The 16,703-nt window shown below is 38.6% G+C and overlaps 1 protein-coding gene across 1 annotated transcript in view; it reads left to right on the top strand.

Moving 5' to 3' along the window:
- The window catches only part of PGM5 (phosphoglucomutase 5), a 67,395-nt gene that overhangs the window by 8,556 nt on the left and 42,136 nt on the right, over positions 1-16,703 (top strand). Inside the window, exons 3-6 of the mRNA XM_079330035.1 lie at positions 1,129-1,275; positions 5,352-5,477; positions 7,585-7,775; positions 8,663-8,817. Coding sequence (XP_079186161.1) covers positions 1,129-1,275; positions 5,352-5,477; positions 7,585-7,775; positions 8,663-8,817 — 619 coding nt within the window. The remainder of the gene's footprint in view (positions 1-1,128; positions 1,276-5,351; positions 5,478-7,584; positions 7,776-8,662; positions 8,818-16,703) is intronic.

Raw genomic sequence — 16,703 nt, forward strand, 5'->3', positions numbered from 1 at the left:
TATCAAAGAAGATCTGTAGCTGATGGCATCCTCACCCTTTGGATGGGTTTGGATTAGATGAGTAAGAAGTTGTTCTGTAAGCTAAATGAGGAGTTAAGTGTCTGGTTTTTATTGATTGGTTTGGACCAGCCTGCTACACTGTATTTGAGATGGAAGACACTAATTTACATGGCAATGCACTGCATATAGCAGTATTGGTAGACAAATGGTCAGTTTGCATGGAAAAAGCCTTCAAGGATATTTTGGATGAGGAGAAAGAGCACAACAAAGGAAATAAGCAAAATAATTTTTAGAGTAGAAGTGTTGCTTTAATATAATCTGTGCAGAGTCAGATAAGCCAGAAGGGACTTGCTGCAATTCACACTCTTTGCAACTCAGACTCAACCTTTGTACTGCATATGGCATAGTTCATCTAGTAATTTTCGCATCAAGCCTGCAACTTTAATTTAGTTGACAGTAAATCTTTGAAAATAAAGCTATTTTTCAGGCTTCAGCAATGAAAGTAACTCTCAAGTAAGATGTGTTTTCTGTTTCTGAATGAAACATAACCAATCCAGGTTGTAATTGCTAATTGTTAAGCAATTAAGGTAAGGTATTTTGAATTCCAACAAAGAAAATTTCATTCAGGATAGTAGAAGGAAACTGTGATATAGCACCACTATCAAACTGGTAGGATTTCTAAAAATGGTATTTTTTTCTAATTAAATAATGTGAAACACCAAGCTATCTGACCTTCACAGGTATGCATTTGCAGAAAGTCACATGAAACACCAGAACCTGCTGCTGAAGAACAAACTTTCCTTTAATAGCTATGTTGAGAGTCCATGCAGAGTGAAAAAAGGCAGTCTTTGACCAATAAGCCCAAACAAGTATGACTGTGGTTACCTCATCTTCCCTGCCCCTGGATAATAATTTATTTAAATACTCTATGTGAATCAAAATGTGCATAATGCAGTGTATTTCCATGTTTAATTTTTTTAAAAAAATGATATAGTTGTTTTAGTGGAACAATTACCACCGTTTGTTTTTATTTATTCCATTGTAACTCAAATACATTCCGGATTTTTTTTTGCTGTAGGAAATCTTCAATTTAAAAGAAATGACCCACCACATTATTTTCTGTTACAGGACCTGCTCCAGACATAGTTTCAGAAAAAATCTATCAAATCAGCAAAACCTTGGAGGAATATGCAATTTGTCCTGATCTCAGAGTTGATTTATCACGCCTAGGAAGACAAGAATTTGATCTGGAGAACAAATTCAAACCTTTCCGAGGTATCAGTGTGTGCTTTTTACTCATGCTAAATCCATTAAGTCTGTATTAATATTGCAGCAGAATTATAATGTGTGATTATACAAGCAGAACTTCAGTTCTTCAAGATGCCTTACTAAGAGTTACCAAAAAACAAGGCAGTATAGAATCATAGAATGGCTTGTGCTAGAAAGTACCTTCAGGATCACCTTGTTCCAACCCTGCTGCTGCTGAAAGTAGATGTTTCATTAGACTGGGTTGCTCAGATTTCCATCCAGCATGGCCTTGAACACTTCCAGGAAGAGGCATCCACAGCTTCTCTGGGCAACCAATTCATGGACCTCACCATCCTCACAGTAAATAATTTTTTCCTGAAATCTAATCTAAATCTCTTCTCCTTCAGTTTAAAAGCCTTCCCCCATAACACTATTTGCCATTTTTGAAATTCATTGTATAAGCTCCCTTTTAAGGGGACTCTCTTCTGAGTCTTCTCCATGCTGAATAATCCCAGATATCTCAGCCTGTCCTCGTCAGAGAGGCTTTTTTATCCCTCTGATGATACTTGTGGTACTACCCTGGACCTGCTTCAAGAGGTCCATGTCTTTCTGGTATTGAGAACCCCAGGGCTGGGTGCAGCACTGCGGGTGGTGTCTCAGCAGAGAAGAGCAGAGGGGCAGAATCCCCTCTCTGGCCCTGCTGCCCACACTGCTCTGGATGCAGCCCAGGACTGCAACTGGCTTTGTGGGCTGTGAGTCATGTCCAGCTTTTCATTCTCAAGAACCCCCAAAGTCCTTCTCTGCAGGGCTGTTCTCAATGAGTTCTTCTCCCAGTCTGTACCTGTGTCTGGAACTGACCCAGGTGCAACACTTTGTGCTTGGACTTGCTGAACTTCATGAGATCCTCACAGATCCATTTCTCGAGCTTGTCCAGGTCCCTCTGGATGGCATCCCTTCCTTCTGTTGTGTCAGCTGCACTGCTCAGCGTTGTGTCGTCTGCAAACCTGCTGAGGAAACACTCAATGTCACTGTTGATGTCATTGGTGAAAATAACACTGGCTGATCCCAAGACAGAGCCTGAGGAGCTCACTCCTCACTGGCCTCCACCTGGACAGAGAGCCATTGACTATAACACTCTGGCTGTGTCCATCTAGCAAACTCTTTTTCCATTGAGTAGTTCATCCATTGAATAGTTCATCCATGTCTCTCCAATTTGGAGATAAAATGGCATGCAGTACAGTGTCAACAGACCTTTAAGAAGGCTAGGGAGATGACATTGGTGTGTCGTATATCACCTGAAAGATTAAAGCAGCTGCTGGAATTGTTCTAACAGCTAACCACAGTCCCAGGATACCAGGAGATTGCAGTGAAGTTTGAGGTTGCCGGTGGAGGTAGGGTTTGGGGTTTTTTTTAATAAAGCAAAAACTCTCATCACGAGACTCCCCATGTCAGGTGGATGGTAATAGACCCCTAACCACAAAGAGTTCCATGTTGATCTGCTTCTTGATTTTCACCCACAAGGTCTCAGTCTATTTATGTCTGTTTATCAGAGGTAGCTCTTCACAATCTGACCCTTCCTTAACATTGAACACAACACCCCCTCTCTCCTGTCTATCTGAAAAGACCAGCCTGTCTCTTCTGAAAACTTGTAGCCCTCAGCTGCTGTGCTCCACTCATACTCATCCCACCATGTTTCTGTGATAGCAATTAGGCCTTAGTTTTCTAGTTGCACTGTGGTTTCCAATTCATTTTGCTTGTGTCCAATGCTGTGTGCATTTATAGGTGAGTCTTATGTTTGTTTTGCATTTTAGGAATCTGAGTTACAGATTTTTAAGTGCATCAGGCCTCATCTTTCAGCCAAGTATCTTTGCCAAATTTATGCTTGCTAGTAGTTAAACACCAAACACAAACGTTTTTGTTCTGGGAATGGTTTGCTTATTGTAGTCTAATTGACAAAAGAGTAAGTGAGACTCAGTTTATTCAGTCTTCCTAACACTATCTGAAAAGTTGGAGCCACTGGTTATACAAATCCTACAAGTGTAAAGGGATTGCTTAAGTACATGTTATGCTTACAGTTGATTTTAAGTTATCTAACACAGCTGTTCTTTAGAAGGAGTCAAAAACAAATGAAAGGGTCCTGACATGTATTTCAAACTTAGTGTATATTTTATATATTTCAAATAATGTAAAACTCTATGTGGCCTCAAGAAGTTTTCCTCATTCCTGATGTCCTAGCATTAAGGCCCTTTTGTTTTCTATCCAACTTCACATTTTGAGACAACTTCCATTTGGAGAAATAAAATTTTTCATTTAAAAAATCCTTTGAATTTTGATTTTGCTGGGGTATTTTATTTTTTTGCAAAAGAACATGTTTGGTTTTTTTAGGCAAACAAAAAACAAAGAGAATTCAGCTCCAGCCCCACTCCGGAATCACAGAATTGCTACAATATTAAATTTTGGTTTTTAAACTGTTTAATCTCTCCAAATAGTATTTTTATAAATGAAAATAAGACCCTCCTCCCCCCAATTATGTATGCAGTTTTTCTGTATGTTTTTCTAAGAAAAAATAATTTCCCAATCATGTCTTCCAAGAATACATTAACCAGAGATAGTAGAGCTATCAGGGAGCCCTACAGAGGCAATGCAATTGGCTTATAAGTGCATGAATAAATACAGTTTACACAGATTTGAATGCAGACTGAAGGTGCAGAAAGAATGAAAATAATCTAAAAAGTAATTTAAGATACTATCTGATGTATTTGAAACTTCTGCTTTTTCTTCTCTTGTGTGAACTAACTCCCGTGTATAAAGGCTACAGAGGTGTTAGAACAACTGAGGTTGGGTTTGGCAGCAGTTAAAATAATTTTTAGACTTTAATCCTTCATATGCTTTATCTTCACATGTGTGAGCAGCTCTACCAGAGTACCACATTTGTTTATATGTGTAAAGCTTAGGGCCTACTAAAATGCTCTTAGGAGCAGGACATAGAATATATGGAATAATATAATCTTAGTGACTGTTTAAAACTTTCAGCATATACTATAGAATTGACTCTTTTTCAAGCAGGTTTTACAGAGAGTTTTTCAGCCTTGAGAACCTTTCTTTGTTTCTTCAAGCATATTGTCACAGTCTAATCTAAGTGTTTTTCTCAGGCTCAAAAAATGTTCATGCCATTTTCAGGTTACTCTAAAGAGGAGCATTAGTGTGAGGTCAGTGTTTGTGAGCAAAATTGGATGAGATTCTAAGTAATAATTTAACATGTAAGTAAGATATTTCAAGATACTAATTTAACCAGAAAAAAAGACATTTGCATAACATATGCTTTATAATTTAGTCAAGAAAAGTAATTCATTCCAAGATGACTGAGAAGCATGGCTTTTGACAGTTGTTTGGTTACTGCATTCATTAGGGCAGACTTATTTTCATTAATTCATTTTTGTTTAATGTTTTACATCCAAAAGAACTAGAAAATTTGTAGTGCTCTGCTTTTTTGAATTTAAATTTCCAGTTATCAAGACCTTAGCAAAAAACCAGATGTTGTATCTGAGCCTTACTTTCCTAAATTAATGAGATCTACAGTGTAAAAGTTTAGTTTGTTGTCCATCTACAACAAACTGAACACAGATATTTCTGGTGCAAGAATTTAGAAGAATAGGTTGTATGTCTCCCTTGAAAGAGTTATGCAGATAGATACTGCTGTCAGGTAGAAGAATAGAATCTCTGGTGTCAACTTGTCATGAACATCTTTTTCCTCTGAGAAAAAGTGTTTCAGTGGTTTAGTGAACAATCTAGAAGAGTTTACTTCGATATAGCATACACACATGAATGTCTTCAGTGAAATAGGAGCTGCCAACTTACATTATCTCTTCAGTCTTTTGGCAGGCAAAGCTGTTGATCTTTCCAAGGCTTAAAGCTTGACAATAGCCCCACTGAAGGCAGCAGGAGCCTTAGACTTTTCCTTTGTGAACATCAAAGCAAAGCAGTGTCATAGAGGGGTTGTGTGCTCTGACTTGAGTTCACTTGGGTGGAAGAGAGGCGGAAGAAATAACTTCACTTGGGTGAACAGTAGTCACTTTTCTTTTGTGTGTGTGTGATTTTTCTAGTGGAAATTGTGGATTCTGTGGAAATCTACCTCAATCTCCTTCGAAGTATTTTTGACTTCAGTGCCATCAGAAACTTGCTGACTGGACCCAATCAGATTAAAATAAGGATTGATGCCATGAATGGAGGTATGAACTGAAGTACTATTGGAACAGAATTGTAGGTACACTGAAATAGCTTCCCAAAAAAGTTGCACACTGCAATGGTTTCCCAATAACAATACAGCATATAAATGTCATACTTCTATAGAAGTATAGAAGTTAAGGGTAATAAGAAAGAATTTGAACCTTATAATACCAACAAAGGCAATCTTAGCAATGGATTAGATTTCTTACTAGGCAAAGACGTTTATCTTACTCAATTAGTAAGTAAAGACATATGTGTCCAATAAAAGTTTTCTTTCTAAGTTTGGAAGCAAGCAGGATGAGGTAATCTTGCCATGACAGGGTGATGAAGTGTATTGCAGAGTTCAGTGACCAAGGAGGTTATAAGGCAGTCTCTACTAAGAGGAAATTATAAATGGTATAAAACTAGTTAAATCTGAATAAATAAAGAGTTAGCTGAGACTTCTGTCTCACTAATGCTAAAAGTGAGCAAATTTCAGAGTACTGTGGACAAGTTGAAAGTGTCACGGAAGGCAGCAGGGGGATCTCAAGGTTGTGCTGATACTAAAAAAATATGACTGTGTCACTTGGGGAAACACAGACCAGGATAATATCTATTTTAGCCTACATTATGAATATATAAATAGGGATTTCTGCAGATATTGAGTTGAAGGGTAGGAGTCTAAGAAAGACTCTTCAGCATTATCTTATGGAAAACAGATTGCATTCAGCAAACCAGGTTTCATTCTCTAATGAGATTACAAAAATAGACCCATAAAAGGAGCTGGATAGACTTAAAAAACTTCTGTAAAGCATTTTATCTAGTACAACATGATAGTCACTGTTTGAAATACCATAGTGAGTCCCCAGTCAGTGTGAACACACAGTTCACTGTGGCCAAGGATTATAGTCCACATCCAAGCAGTGTGAGCACCCAGTTTTGCCAGGCTATGTCAAAAGGGCAGATGGTGTCTTTGAGCAATGCAGAGAGAGCAGTGGGGAAGCCTCTTGTCACATACCATGCTAGAGAGAGTGTTACTAAAATACCTAGGCGTTCTCATGTTCAGGTCTGTTACTGACTGCTAAGAAACTTCACATGTTGTCAAAAAGATGCGTAGTCTGTTTGCATCACAAACATTTTAAAGGACTTTGTTTGTTTACTTTTTTGCAAGGTGACAGAGAATTGGCTTTATGACCTTGCATTTTGGTGAAGAGATGGATATCTATGATTTAAAGTACATATAGATTATGTGTATACTAGTGGAATATATTTTTATGCCTGTACACACTGGTAGTTTAACATTGGCAGAAAAAAGAGTAATTTGACAGGAGTCCACTTTAGATAAGAACCTGAATCATGGTATACTTTACAGAATTAACATCCACATTTTCGTGGAAAGAAGTTTCTCTCACACATTTTACCACAGGTCTCAGCTGCTCCAGTTAGCAAGATTTGGGAGTAAAGTAGGAGAAAGAGAGGGTAGTCACCCACAGTGACCTGTTCACACCTCCATCAGGGATGCAGGGTATTCAAGTAGTGACCATTTAGTGACCAAATGAAAGTAAAATTTTTGGTATATAAAAGAATATATAGCAGAGATTTCAGTTGGTCATGTCTTTAACAAAATAAATAAGTATTTTGGAGTTAGTTTTGAGAAAATTTTAATTTATTCTCTGCATGGTAGCAACTTAAATGTAGTAAAATTCTTTGGTGGACAAATCTATGGCAGTTTTCACGAGTTGGAATCTTAAGGTAGGTGTATTTCCCATATGTATTCACCTACTGTTTACTTTCCTTGCTATTATGTTCTATTTAGACACACAAAATAGTGTTTTATTTTTATTCTAGTGGGAAAAACTCCTTTATAATTTATTCACTTAAAAAAAAAAACCTCTGTGTCTTTCACCATTGTGATTTTCATGTTGAATTGATTATTTTTGTACTGATTAATTATTTACTTTGAGGACAATCACATATTCCTCTGTGAAATAATAGGTTGCAGGTTGTTGCAAGGACAGATGTGTGGAATTGCTGGAAGTATGTCTTGTATGCAGTGTCCACAGTGCTGTGAAAAATTTAAATGTCAAGCATACGCTTTTGTGATTGCATGGCAGATTTCTGTTTTCACAGTAATGGGACCCTATGTGAGAAGAATCTTGTGTGATGAATTGGGTGCTCCTGCAAATTCTGCCATCAACTGTATTCCTCTGGAGGATTTTGGTGGACAGCCTCCTGATCCAAATTTAACATATGCAACTGCCTTGCTGGAGGCTATGAAAGGTGGAGAGTATGGATTTGGAGCTGCTTTTGATGCTGATGGGGTAAGTGTTTAGATCTGTCTTGAGGTTCCACCGTAGTAGTTGTTTTGGTTGTTTTGTCTGGGGTCAGATATGGGATATGTAATATAATTTGTCTCCTTTTCAGTAATTCATTGAAGCTGAAAGTGGTATTACTTTCAGATACAGATGGTAACATTTGCAACCCATAAATCAGACACATATGTTGTAATTTTTCTCTGCAGTTGACTGCAAATCAAGCAGAATTTGAAGGCAGGATGAAAATTATTTAAATATCAGGCTGGTTTTGTCTTTTGCTGGTGTAACACTTTCCCTAGTTAGGAACAGACAGCATATAGATGATACAGACTTTTCACAATAAACAGTAACAATGTTAAGTCCTTTTTGATTAGCATCATGAATTAAGGGCTTTGTAGCTAAATAATGCACTGAATCATAATCTCTGTTTATTTTAATTTTCTAATGGCATATTATCAGCTTAATGAAAAACAATGTATTGCAAAAGAACTTTTCAGCCCTGACAAGGTGGGAGAAAGATTAAAAAGTTCTGAAGAACAAAAGCTGTTTTCTATTCTCAGTAAACACAAAACATTCCCATAATGGTGCATGTCATTGGCAAAAAGATTCTCCTACACAAGCATTTTCTTGGCAGAAACAGAGCTACTGAAGTGACATGTAGGAGGCAGATGCTAGAAACTGATCTGGAGCTTTGATTTGCAAGGCAGGAGGGAGTGATGGTGTGATAGTGATAAACCTGCCAGAATGATGCCAGTAAATTTTTCTGCCCAGAGAGGGATGTGAGTAGCCCAAAACCTGTCCTTCTCTCTACCTTCAGTGGATCTAGGAAAAGAAACTAGGTGTCCTCAATACATGGAATTTAGGATGCTATTTTAATTTCTTTTCTTCTCTAGGACCGCTACATGATCCTTGGCCAAAATGGTTTCTTTGTTAATGCATCAGATTCACTGGCTATAATTGCTGCCAATCTGTCTTGCATTCCATACTTTTGTCAGATGGGTGTCCGAGGATTTGGCAGAAGTATGCCTACCAGTACTGCTCTGGACAAGTAAGATGAAATACTTATTTTTATCACCTTGGTCATTACATGAGTTATCTCTACTTTTTATTACATAGCCATTCCAAAATTGTGGCACCTTTTGGTAAGAGCTTCTAATTTCCCAATCTTTATGTGCTTTATTTTTTAAACTGGTTTTGACAAGATTTTGGTTCTGGCTACACTAATTTTTCCCACCTTTACTTGCATTGAAAGAGTTTAATTCAGACTGGAAAATAAGTGAATTAGTAAATCTCACATACGGATATTTTACAGGTATTTTTCAAAAAAACTTTATTATTTTTATTTGTAAATAGTGGTTTTCAGCCTAATCTGGCAGCCCTTTTTATGGAAGTCATGGAAGTTTAAAAAAGGTAAAGTAATAATTCAATACTAAACAAATATTCAAAAAATCAAGACCCTCCTCAAACTGATGAAATATGAGCATTTTGTGTTGGCAGCTGAATTTTGAATAAGTTTCATCCAGGCCTAATTTTTTTGTAAATACCAAGACAAGATTATTGCATATTTTTACATTAATATATTCTGTTTGGAAAAGCATTGGCTAAATCAATTGTGTCTTAGTGCTCATTTGGCTGTGTAGCTTTACTACAACAAGAGTGATCTGCTGCTCTCCTTAAAAGTGCCCAATCAGAAAACAAGAATTTTAAAGTGAAATTTGGTTGTATGGAAAGGTTGATTGCTGTATCTGCAGTTTGCCTATTCAGGAAGTTTTGAAATGTTACTAAATTCAGAGCTTGCAGCTCCCTCTAATGATTGACAGGGTCTTTGGGAATATATTCCTTACTTGTGGGTAGATAGTCTAGTTTAAGGAAATACTGTTAGGTTAGTGTTTGATCTGTTTTGTTTATTCTGTTCAGCAGTCCAGAAATCTCATTATCGTTATATTGAAACATGATGCAAAATAAGTAGAGTTCCTTTTATATATAAACACCATATCTGTATTTCTGTAAGAATTGAAAAAACAGTGACATTTAAATGTTTATGTCTTCTTTTCATAAAGTTTGATAAGTATGTCAGAAAGCATGAACTCAATAACACTGTGACTGTTTGAGTCATATTCTTTGTGATGTTTATTTGACCTTCTGGCATGAAGATTGTCTCGTTGTGATTACTGCCTTATTTAGTTTTGTGGAGCTAAGCCTGATTATTAAATAAAACTGAGCAACTGATAATGATGGAAGGATGTAAGCATTTTCCCTTCCATTCTTACAAATATTTATTGTTGTGAAGTTTTCAGTCTGTATCCAGGACACTTGATTGATTTATTTTTTTGCTTTATGGTTCTTCTTGTTTTCTTGAAGACTTAAAAGTTACATGCTGTCATGTAGTTCAGTGTAGATCATGCAGTTTTCACACAGATCATGTGGTTCCAACCCCGCTGCCATGGGCAGGGATTCCTTATACTAGCTGTGCAACTCAGATAGTGTGACTGGAGCACTTTGGCTAGTGAGGACTTAGGCAGAACTGCCACTGAGTTCCTCAGCCTTTTTTATGTCCTCAGTAACCAGGTCTCCTGTTTCTTTCTGGACAGACTCGACATTTTTCCTAATTTTTCTGTCTTACCCTGTCTTATCACCAGTGTACCTGTAGAAACTATTTTTGTTTCTTTTGACATCCTTGGCCAGATTTATTTCTTTGAGGACTATATCTTTCCTAGCCTTATCCCCGGCTACTTGGACAATTCATCTATATTCCTCACTGGCTGCCTGTCCCTGCTTCTGCTCTCTCAAGGCTTTCTTCTTGTGTTTAACTTTGTTCAGGAGCAACTTGTTCATTCACACAGGCTTCCAGGTGTTTTTGCATTACTTCCTCTTCATTGTGATGCATCTCTGTCAAGCTTGTAGGAGGTGATCCTTGAATGCTACTCAGATTTCCTGGGCCCTTCTCTCTGCCTGGGCTTTGTCCCATGGCACTCTGTCGAGCAGATCCTTGAAGAGACCAAAGCCTGCTCCCCTGAAGTCCAGGGTGGAGAGCTGTGTGCTCTCCTCACAGCCCTGAGGATCTTGCATTCCGCAATTGCATGGTCATTGCACGTCACATTCCACACCAGTCCCTCATTGTGGTGAGATCAAGGTTCAGCTAGGTTCCTTGTTAGCTCCTCTGTTGCTTGGGGAAAAAAAAGAAATCATCCTTGCACTCCAGGAACTTCCTGGGTTGCAAGTGGCCTGCTGTGTTGTTGCTTCAACAGATACCAGGGTGATTGAAAGCCCCCATGAACACCAGGGCTTGTGAATCCCACATGTTTGATAGAGGACTTTGTCCATTTGGTCTTCCTGGTCAGATGGCCTGTGACAAACCCTCACTGTAATGTCTCCTGTCACTGCTCTCCCTTTAATCCTGACCCATGAACTCTCCATAGCTCCTTTCTGCCCCAGGGTGGGTGTGTGGGGACTGACTACATGGATTAGAGCACTGATCCAAGAAAGAAGTATCATAAAGACTTATCACAAAGACACCTTCCTTGGAGATTCTCTGAGCTTTGGCCTGCTTCTGAATCTTGGTGTTAAGAGTGGTTCTGCTGTGGAGGAACTGGATTAATTCCTGTCCACTTCGCTGCTGTTGTCTGAGGTCATGGAGGTCTTTCCTGAAGTCTGTGCTAGACAGCGAATGAAAACCACCTCTTTTTATGGTGTGTCTCTATTGTGTGGCCACCGTTTAGCCTACGTGATCGAACTAGAGCTTTGCTTTTGCTCTGTTAAAGAAAAAAAAATTGCACAGTAACTTAAAGATTTAGAATATCTATTTCTTTATCACTTGTGTGCATGATGCGTTGCTTAAGACTTTTTGAAAGGCATTATTAAACTTTGAAAGAAGGAAGTAATAATCCAAAGGACTCTAAATGTTGCTCAGAAATATGGCATTAGCAAATGGAGCAGTGAATTACAAGAGAATTCACTCAGAATATTTTACCAGTGTTGCATGTGTTTGCTTGAAGTGACTGCTGGAATATACCGATATGTATTGTAGGGAGAGGATAACACTTGACAGGAAACATCTGCTTTAATATGCTCCAACATCAACAGGATTGTGGCAATACGTCTCCAAACTTCAATTCTCTGGCAATATGTACCCTTAGGCTGGTGTTCTTTTTGTTTTGGAGAATGGGAACCTGTGTTCCCTGTTCAAAATACTATTATAGTTTCATATCCTTTTATTCTGATTTATCTGATGCCTGCATAACGGGAAAGGAAATTAAATACTGAGATGTTAGCTAACAGCATACAAAATGAGAATCACAAGGGTGAATAAAAATTGTTTCTGTAGGAAATATGAAGTTGGGTGTGTGTATAAAATAGCAGTCAAGATGGTACTGGAGAAAAGGGTTTCTGAAAGAATACTGCTGTGACTGGCATAATCTGACAGGTTGTTTCTACAGCAAGGTTCTTTCAAGAGCATGTAGCTGCTTTCATTACACTTAGCCTGGGCAAAGCTGAGCACCTTGCTGTGCTGTACCCCCCACTTTACATCTAGGACCCTATTTCCTAGTGCAATTTTGACACGTCAATGCTCTATCTGCTAATTGTCCGGTCATCTAGAGACAGCTTTTAAGGGGGGCTGCAGTGACAATGAGTGTTCTGGCTTGTTTAAAAAAATGCCATCTTGTTTTGAAGGGCAGAGATGCTGTGAACTCTGCCAACCTGCCTTGGGTGCAGGAAGGAGGCTGCCCCTGGCAGCGAGAAACATTGTGATTAAGCGCGTGGTTCATTTTGTCTGAAGAAGCTTTGCTTATGTCATAGAAATATTTAGGTTGAAAAAGACCAATAAGATCATGAACCTCAACCCTTCCGCTTCCCCTTCCCCTTCCTCTCCTCTCTCCTTTTTCTTACACCTTTGATTTTTTCTCTTCTTTTGCAAAACACTTTTTATCTATCTTTGTTCTCTTTCTTACCTTCTACATTCCCCTGTTCTTCCCTTGTTCCTCTTATCCCACTTCCTTCCCATTCAGCCATGACCTTATTCTTTTTATCTTTCTTCAGCAGGATAATTCAGTCTCACTCCCTCTTATCTGAAATAGGCTCACTGTGAATTTTTAAGACACCTCTGTCAAACTGAGTCCAAGTCACATACATGCAGTTTTTAAATTAGAGCAGAAGGACAGTTTGTGTTCTGGAAGGACAAGTGCATAAAACCTTCTTGAATGTAATTTAACATGTTTAAAACATAATACAGAGTTGGGGAGCACTGTGATGGGAAAGGTGTTTAGGATTTGTAACTTCTGAAGTAACATTGCAATACTAAAAGTGTCCATATAAATCCTCTGTATACATGTATATATGGTAAAAAAGGTTATTTTTTTCTTTATCAGCTTTCAAATATGTTCTACAGCTTAATGTTTCATATACACAGATATGACATGTTTGAGAAGACTTGTGGAGGAAAAACCAACCATCATTACAAGGCACTAATGTTCTTTCTTTAGCTGTGCCTCTTAGCTTTATTTCTACAATTTGCTTGTAATCTAGCTGCCGTCCTTTTGCCCCTGGATGTTCTTAAGCAGTGGAGGTGATTTTAAAAATTTTCGAGGATATCTTAGGGAGTTGCCTTTGTCTTTGTGTTTTCCTTGATGCTGGATTTGTTATGCTTTACTATGGTGTGGCATATTTGACTGTTGCAAACCCACCATATGCTTGACTATGCAGTGTTTCTTTATCTAGCCTGCACTAGTGAAAATATGCTATAGTCATGACAGTCTGCATTTTAAATGTATATGGGGTAAATTCTTATTCTCAACACTTTATAGGACAACAGCAGTTGGATTCTCAAATACTTTTTCAGTGATAGGTAAGAATGAGCATACATCTATCTATTGCATGCTGTTGACATTTACAGGAGAGAATTAATCTTGTGTTCTTCAGTGACTCATGAAGAAAAGGACAGAGAATTGTTGGTGTCCTGTGAAATATCAGTAGAATAATGATATTTCAATCATATCTGAGTATCTATGTTGTTCTTTATGGATTAATGGCAAAAGAGGCTAAACGATCCCATGGTTTGCCTTTTTTTATTTGGCACACAACTTAGCTTTAGGGTCTAAGAGGGATTCCCTGGCCAGTTCTGGGCCTGAAGGCAGCTGTTCCCTGCTGAGAATGGTAGAGCCTTGCACAACACACAATACACGGAGATAGTTGGATTCTGGCCTGTGCATGGAATGGCTGATGTAGCTGCTTAGCTTAACATGAGCAGGTTCATTAGTTGTGCAATGTGAAGCTTGCAGAGCCAACTACATAAAGGTATATTGAAAGCTTTATTCTTGTATGAGGTAAAGATGAGTTGAAAATTATGCAGTGTTCTGTTTCCAGTTTAATCTTTTGCTAAGAATGAAGTCAGTTTGTCAGAGTTGGAGAGATAAAGATTTGGTGCTTGGTGAGAAATAAATATGTTTTGTAACCTTAATTGATTCCTGTTTAGAAGTATGTGTATTTGTAGTTTTCACAAACAAACATACTTTTGTCTAGGCTTAATGTGCTGTATCTTAAAAACTGCCTGAGAAAAAGAAACATTTTGCAAAATGCCTGGAGCAGGCCTTGCAGCATGCAATAGATTGCTGGTGGGGAACAGAAAGTCACAGAATTCTTAGTGCATGTCTTGTATCTCATAAAGTATACAGTTACAAATAAACAGCAGGAATTCCTACAAATGTCCTGATAAAAAGTCCAAAAGTGTTTCAATTAAAACAATCTGAGGAATTTTTCATCAAGTCATTTAGAAGACTTTGTGACGACTTAAAGGTTAAAGGCCCCTTTTCTTTCAACGTCTTATGCAGTCTTATTACGTGCTTCAACTTAGAAGGGCTCCCTGGTCTGGCTGCTCAGCATGTCTGAGCATGTTTTGCCCAGGCTGGAAAGCTTAGCTGGTATCAACCCAACCTCTCCCATCAAAGGATTTTTTGTCAATGGGTAACCTTGATAGAGTATGCTTCCTGCTGATTTAAGAGAAAACTTTCTGGCACAGAAATCAAAGCAGTGTGTTTAGAATTCTACTTCCAGGGTGTATTAAAGTACAATCTTCTTAGGTTGTTTAGAAATTAAGAGGATAGCAAATTGTTTTTTACATTCTGTGTGTTTTGAAGAAGGTCACTATAAGACTGGCAGAGCCAGGTATTTAAAATTATTTGAAGAAGCTTGACTCCTGTTAGACTAAATCATACTTTAAGTAATAATCACTTTAATTGTTACATTAATTTTGAAGGAGAAGAAACATTGTCTCATGTTTCCTTTTGTGGGGAAAAGCAATCTTTCCAACATCAATGATTCTTTGATTCTGTAGTAACAATCTATACCTATGGCATATTATAGTTTCATCTTCTTTCTGTATTTTTTCTATGAAACACTGTCATGCTCTTGTAAAACTGCTTTCTTCTTTTCCCTTCACAGACAAGTCCTACAACCAAAAAGACCATTTATTAATTTTCACTCTCTAAAATCTACAGAAGAATTCGCAATTGAGAGAAGGGAAAACTACTGTAAGTCAGGCAATCTAAATCTAAATAGCATCATTGGGGAGCTGCTAGAATAAATAATGTGTAACCAACCTGATTGCCTGGCTGATAAAGTGATGGAATCTGTTGATAGGTTAAGGTAGTAGATGATGTTTACTGCCATTTTAGCAAGGTTTTTGAAACTGTCTCTCGTTGTCCTGATTTCCAGCTCAGGACTTTATGATTTGAATGGGTGGAGAGCTAGGAAGGTAAAAGTCTGGTTTGTTCAGACTCATGGGCAATTGGTTAATGAACTGGTAAAAAGTGGGGTACTGCTGGGGTCTGTTCTGTGACCTGTCCTTTTTAACATCTTGTCAGTGGTCTGAAGGGAGAGGTGAAGGACACTCAAACCCAGTTTGTAAATGACACCAAATTGTGTGTGTGGTGCCTGTTGATGTGCTGGGGAGCAGAGCCAGCAGTCCTAGAATCATCAAGGTTGGAAGAGATCTACAAGAGCATCCCGTCCAACTGCTCACCTGGCACTGCCACTGTCACCCCTAAACCTTTAAACCTATCACCAGATCCAGACCCTCTTGAACATATCCAGTGATAGTGACTCCACCACCTCCATGGGCAACCTATTTCCCGGCCTCACCACTATAACAGTGAAAAAATTTTTTCTAGTATCTGATCTGAATATCCTGTATCTTAGTTCAAGGCTATTTCCTTTGTCCTCTTACTGTAGGCACAGTAGAAGAGACCAGCTCCTGCCAAGTAACAACCCCTATGCAGAGAAATTGTAGAGAGTGATTAGGTCTCCCCTGAGCCTTGTCTTCTGTAGACTAAACAAACCCAGATCCCTCAGACATTCCTTCTATGACATGTTTACTACATCCTTCATGAACCTTGTTGCCCTTCTCTGGACATGTTCCAGAACCTCAAAGTCCTTTTTGAATTGAGTGGCCCAAAAATTGACATAGTACTCGAGGTGCAGCCTCACCAGTGAGGAATACAGGATCTCTGTGGTCATCATACTGGCCACACTGTTCTTAATACAGTCAGGGGAACCTGGACAGCTGGCAGGATGGCAAAGATCTAATGAAATTCAGCAATGAAAAGCCATGAACCTCAGAGAAGCAGAGCCCAACAGTGATGCAGACTGCAGCAGAGGAACTGAGGAGCAGCTCTGCAGAGGCAGACCAGCATCCTGGGGCCATTTGTCTGAGAAGCTGTGTGTTCTGGAATCAGAAGAGGCTAGTGACACCCTGGGCTGTATGAATAAGAATGTGGTGCAGAGAGAGGGGGAAGTGATGATTCTCTGCTTCTCATGTGAAACCACTCCCAGATACTTGGATTTGGGATCCCCACTATAGGCAAAACATCAGTAAAGTGGAGTGAGTTCAGCATAGGATCACCAACACAGATCGGGGCTGGAGCGCAGCCCTAAGAGGAGAGG

The sequence above is a fragment of the Erithacus rubecula genome (genome assembly GCF_903797595.1).
Source record: "Erithacus rubecula genome assembly, chromosome: Z".
Taxonomy (NCBI): Eukaryota; Metazoa; Chordata; class Aves; order Passeriformes; family Muscicapidae; genus Erithacus; species Erithacus rubecula.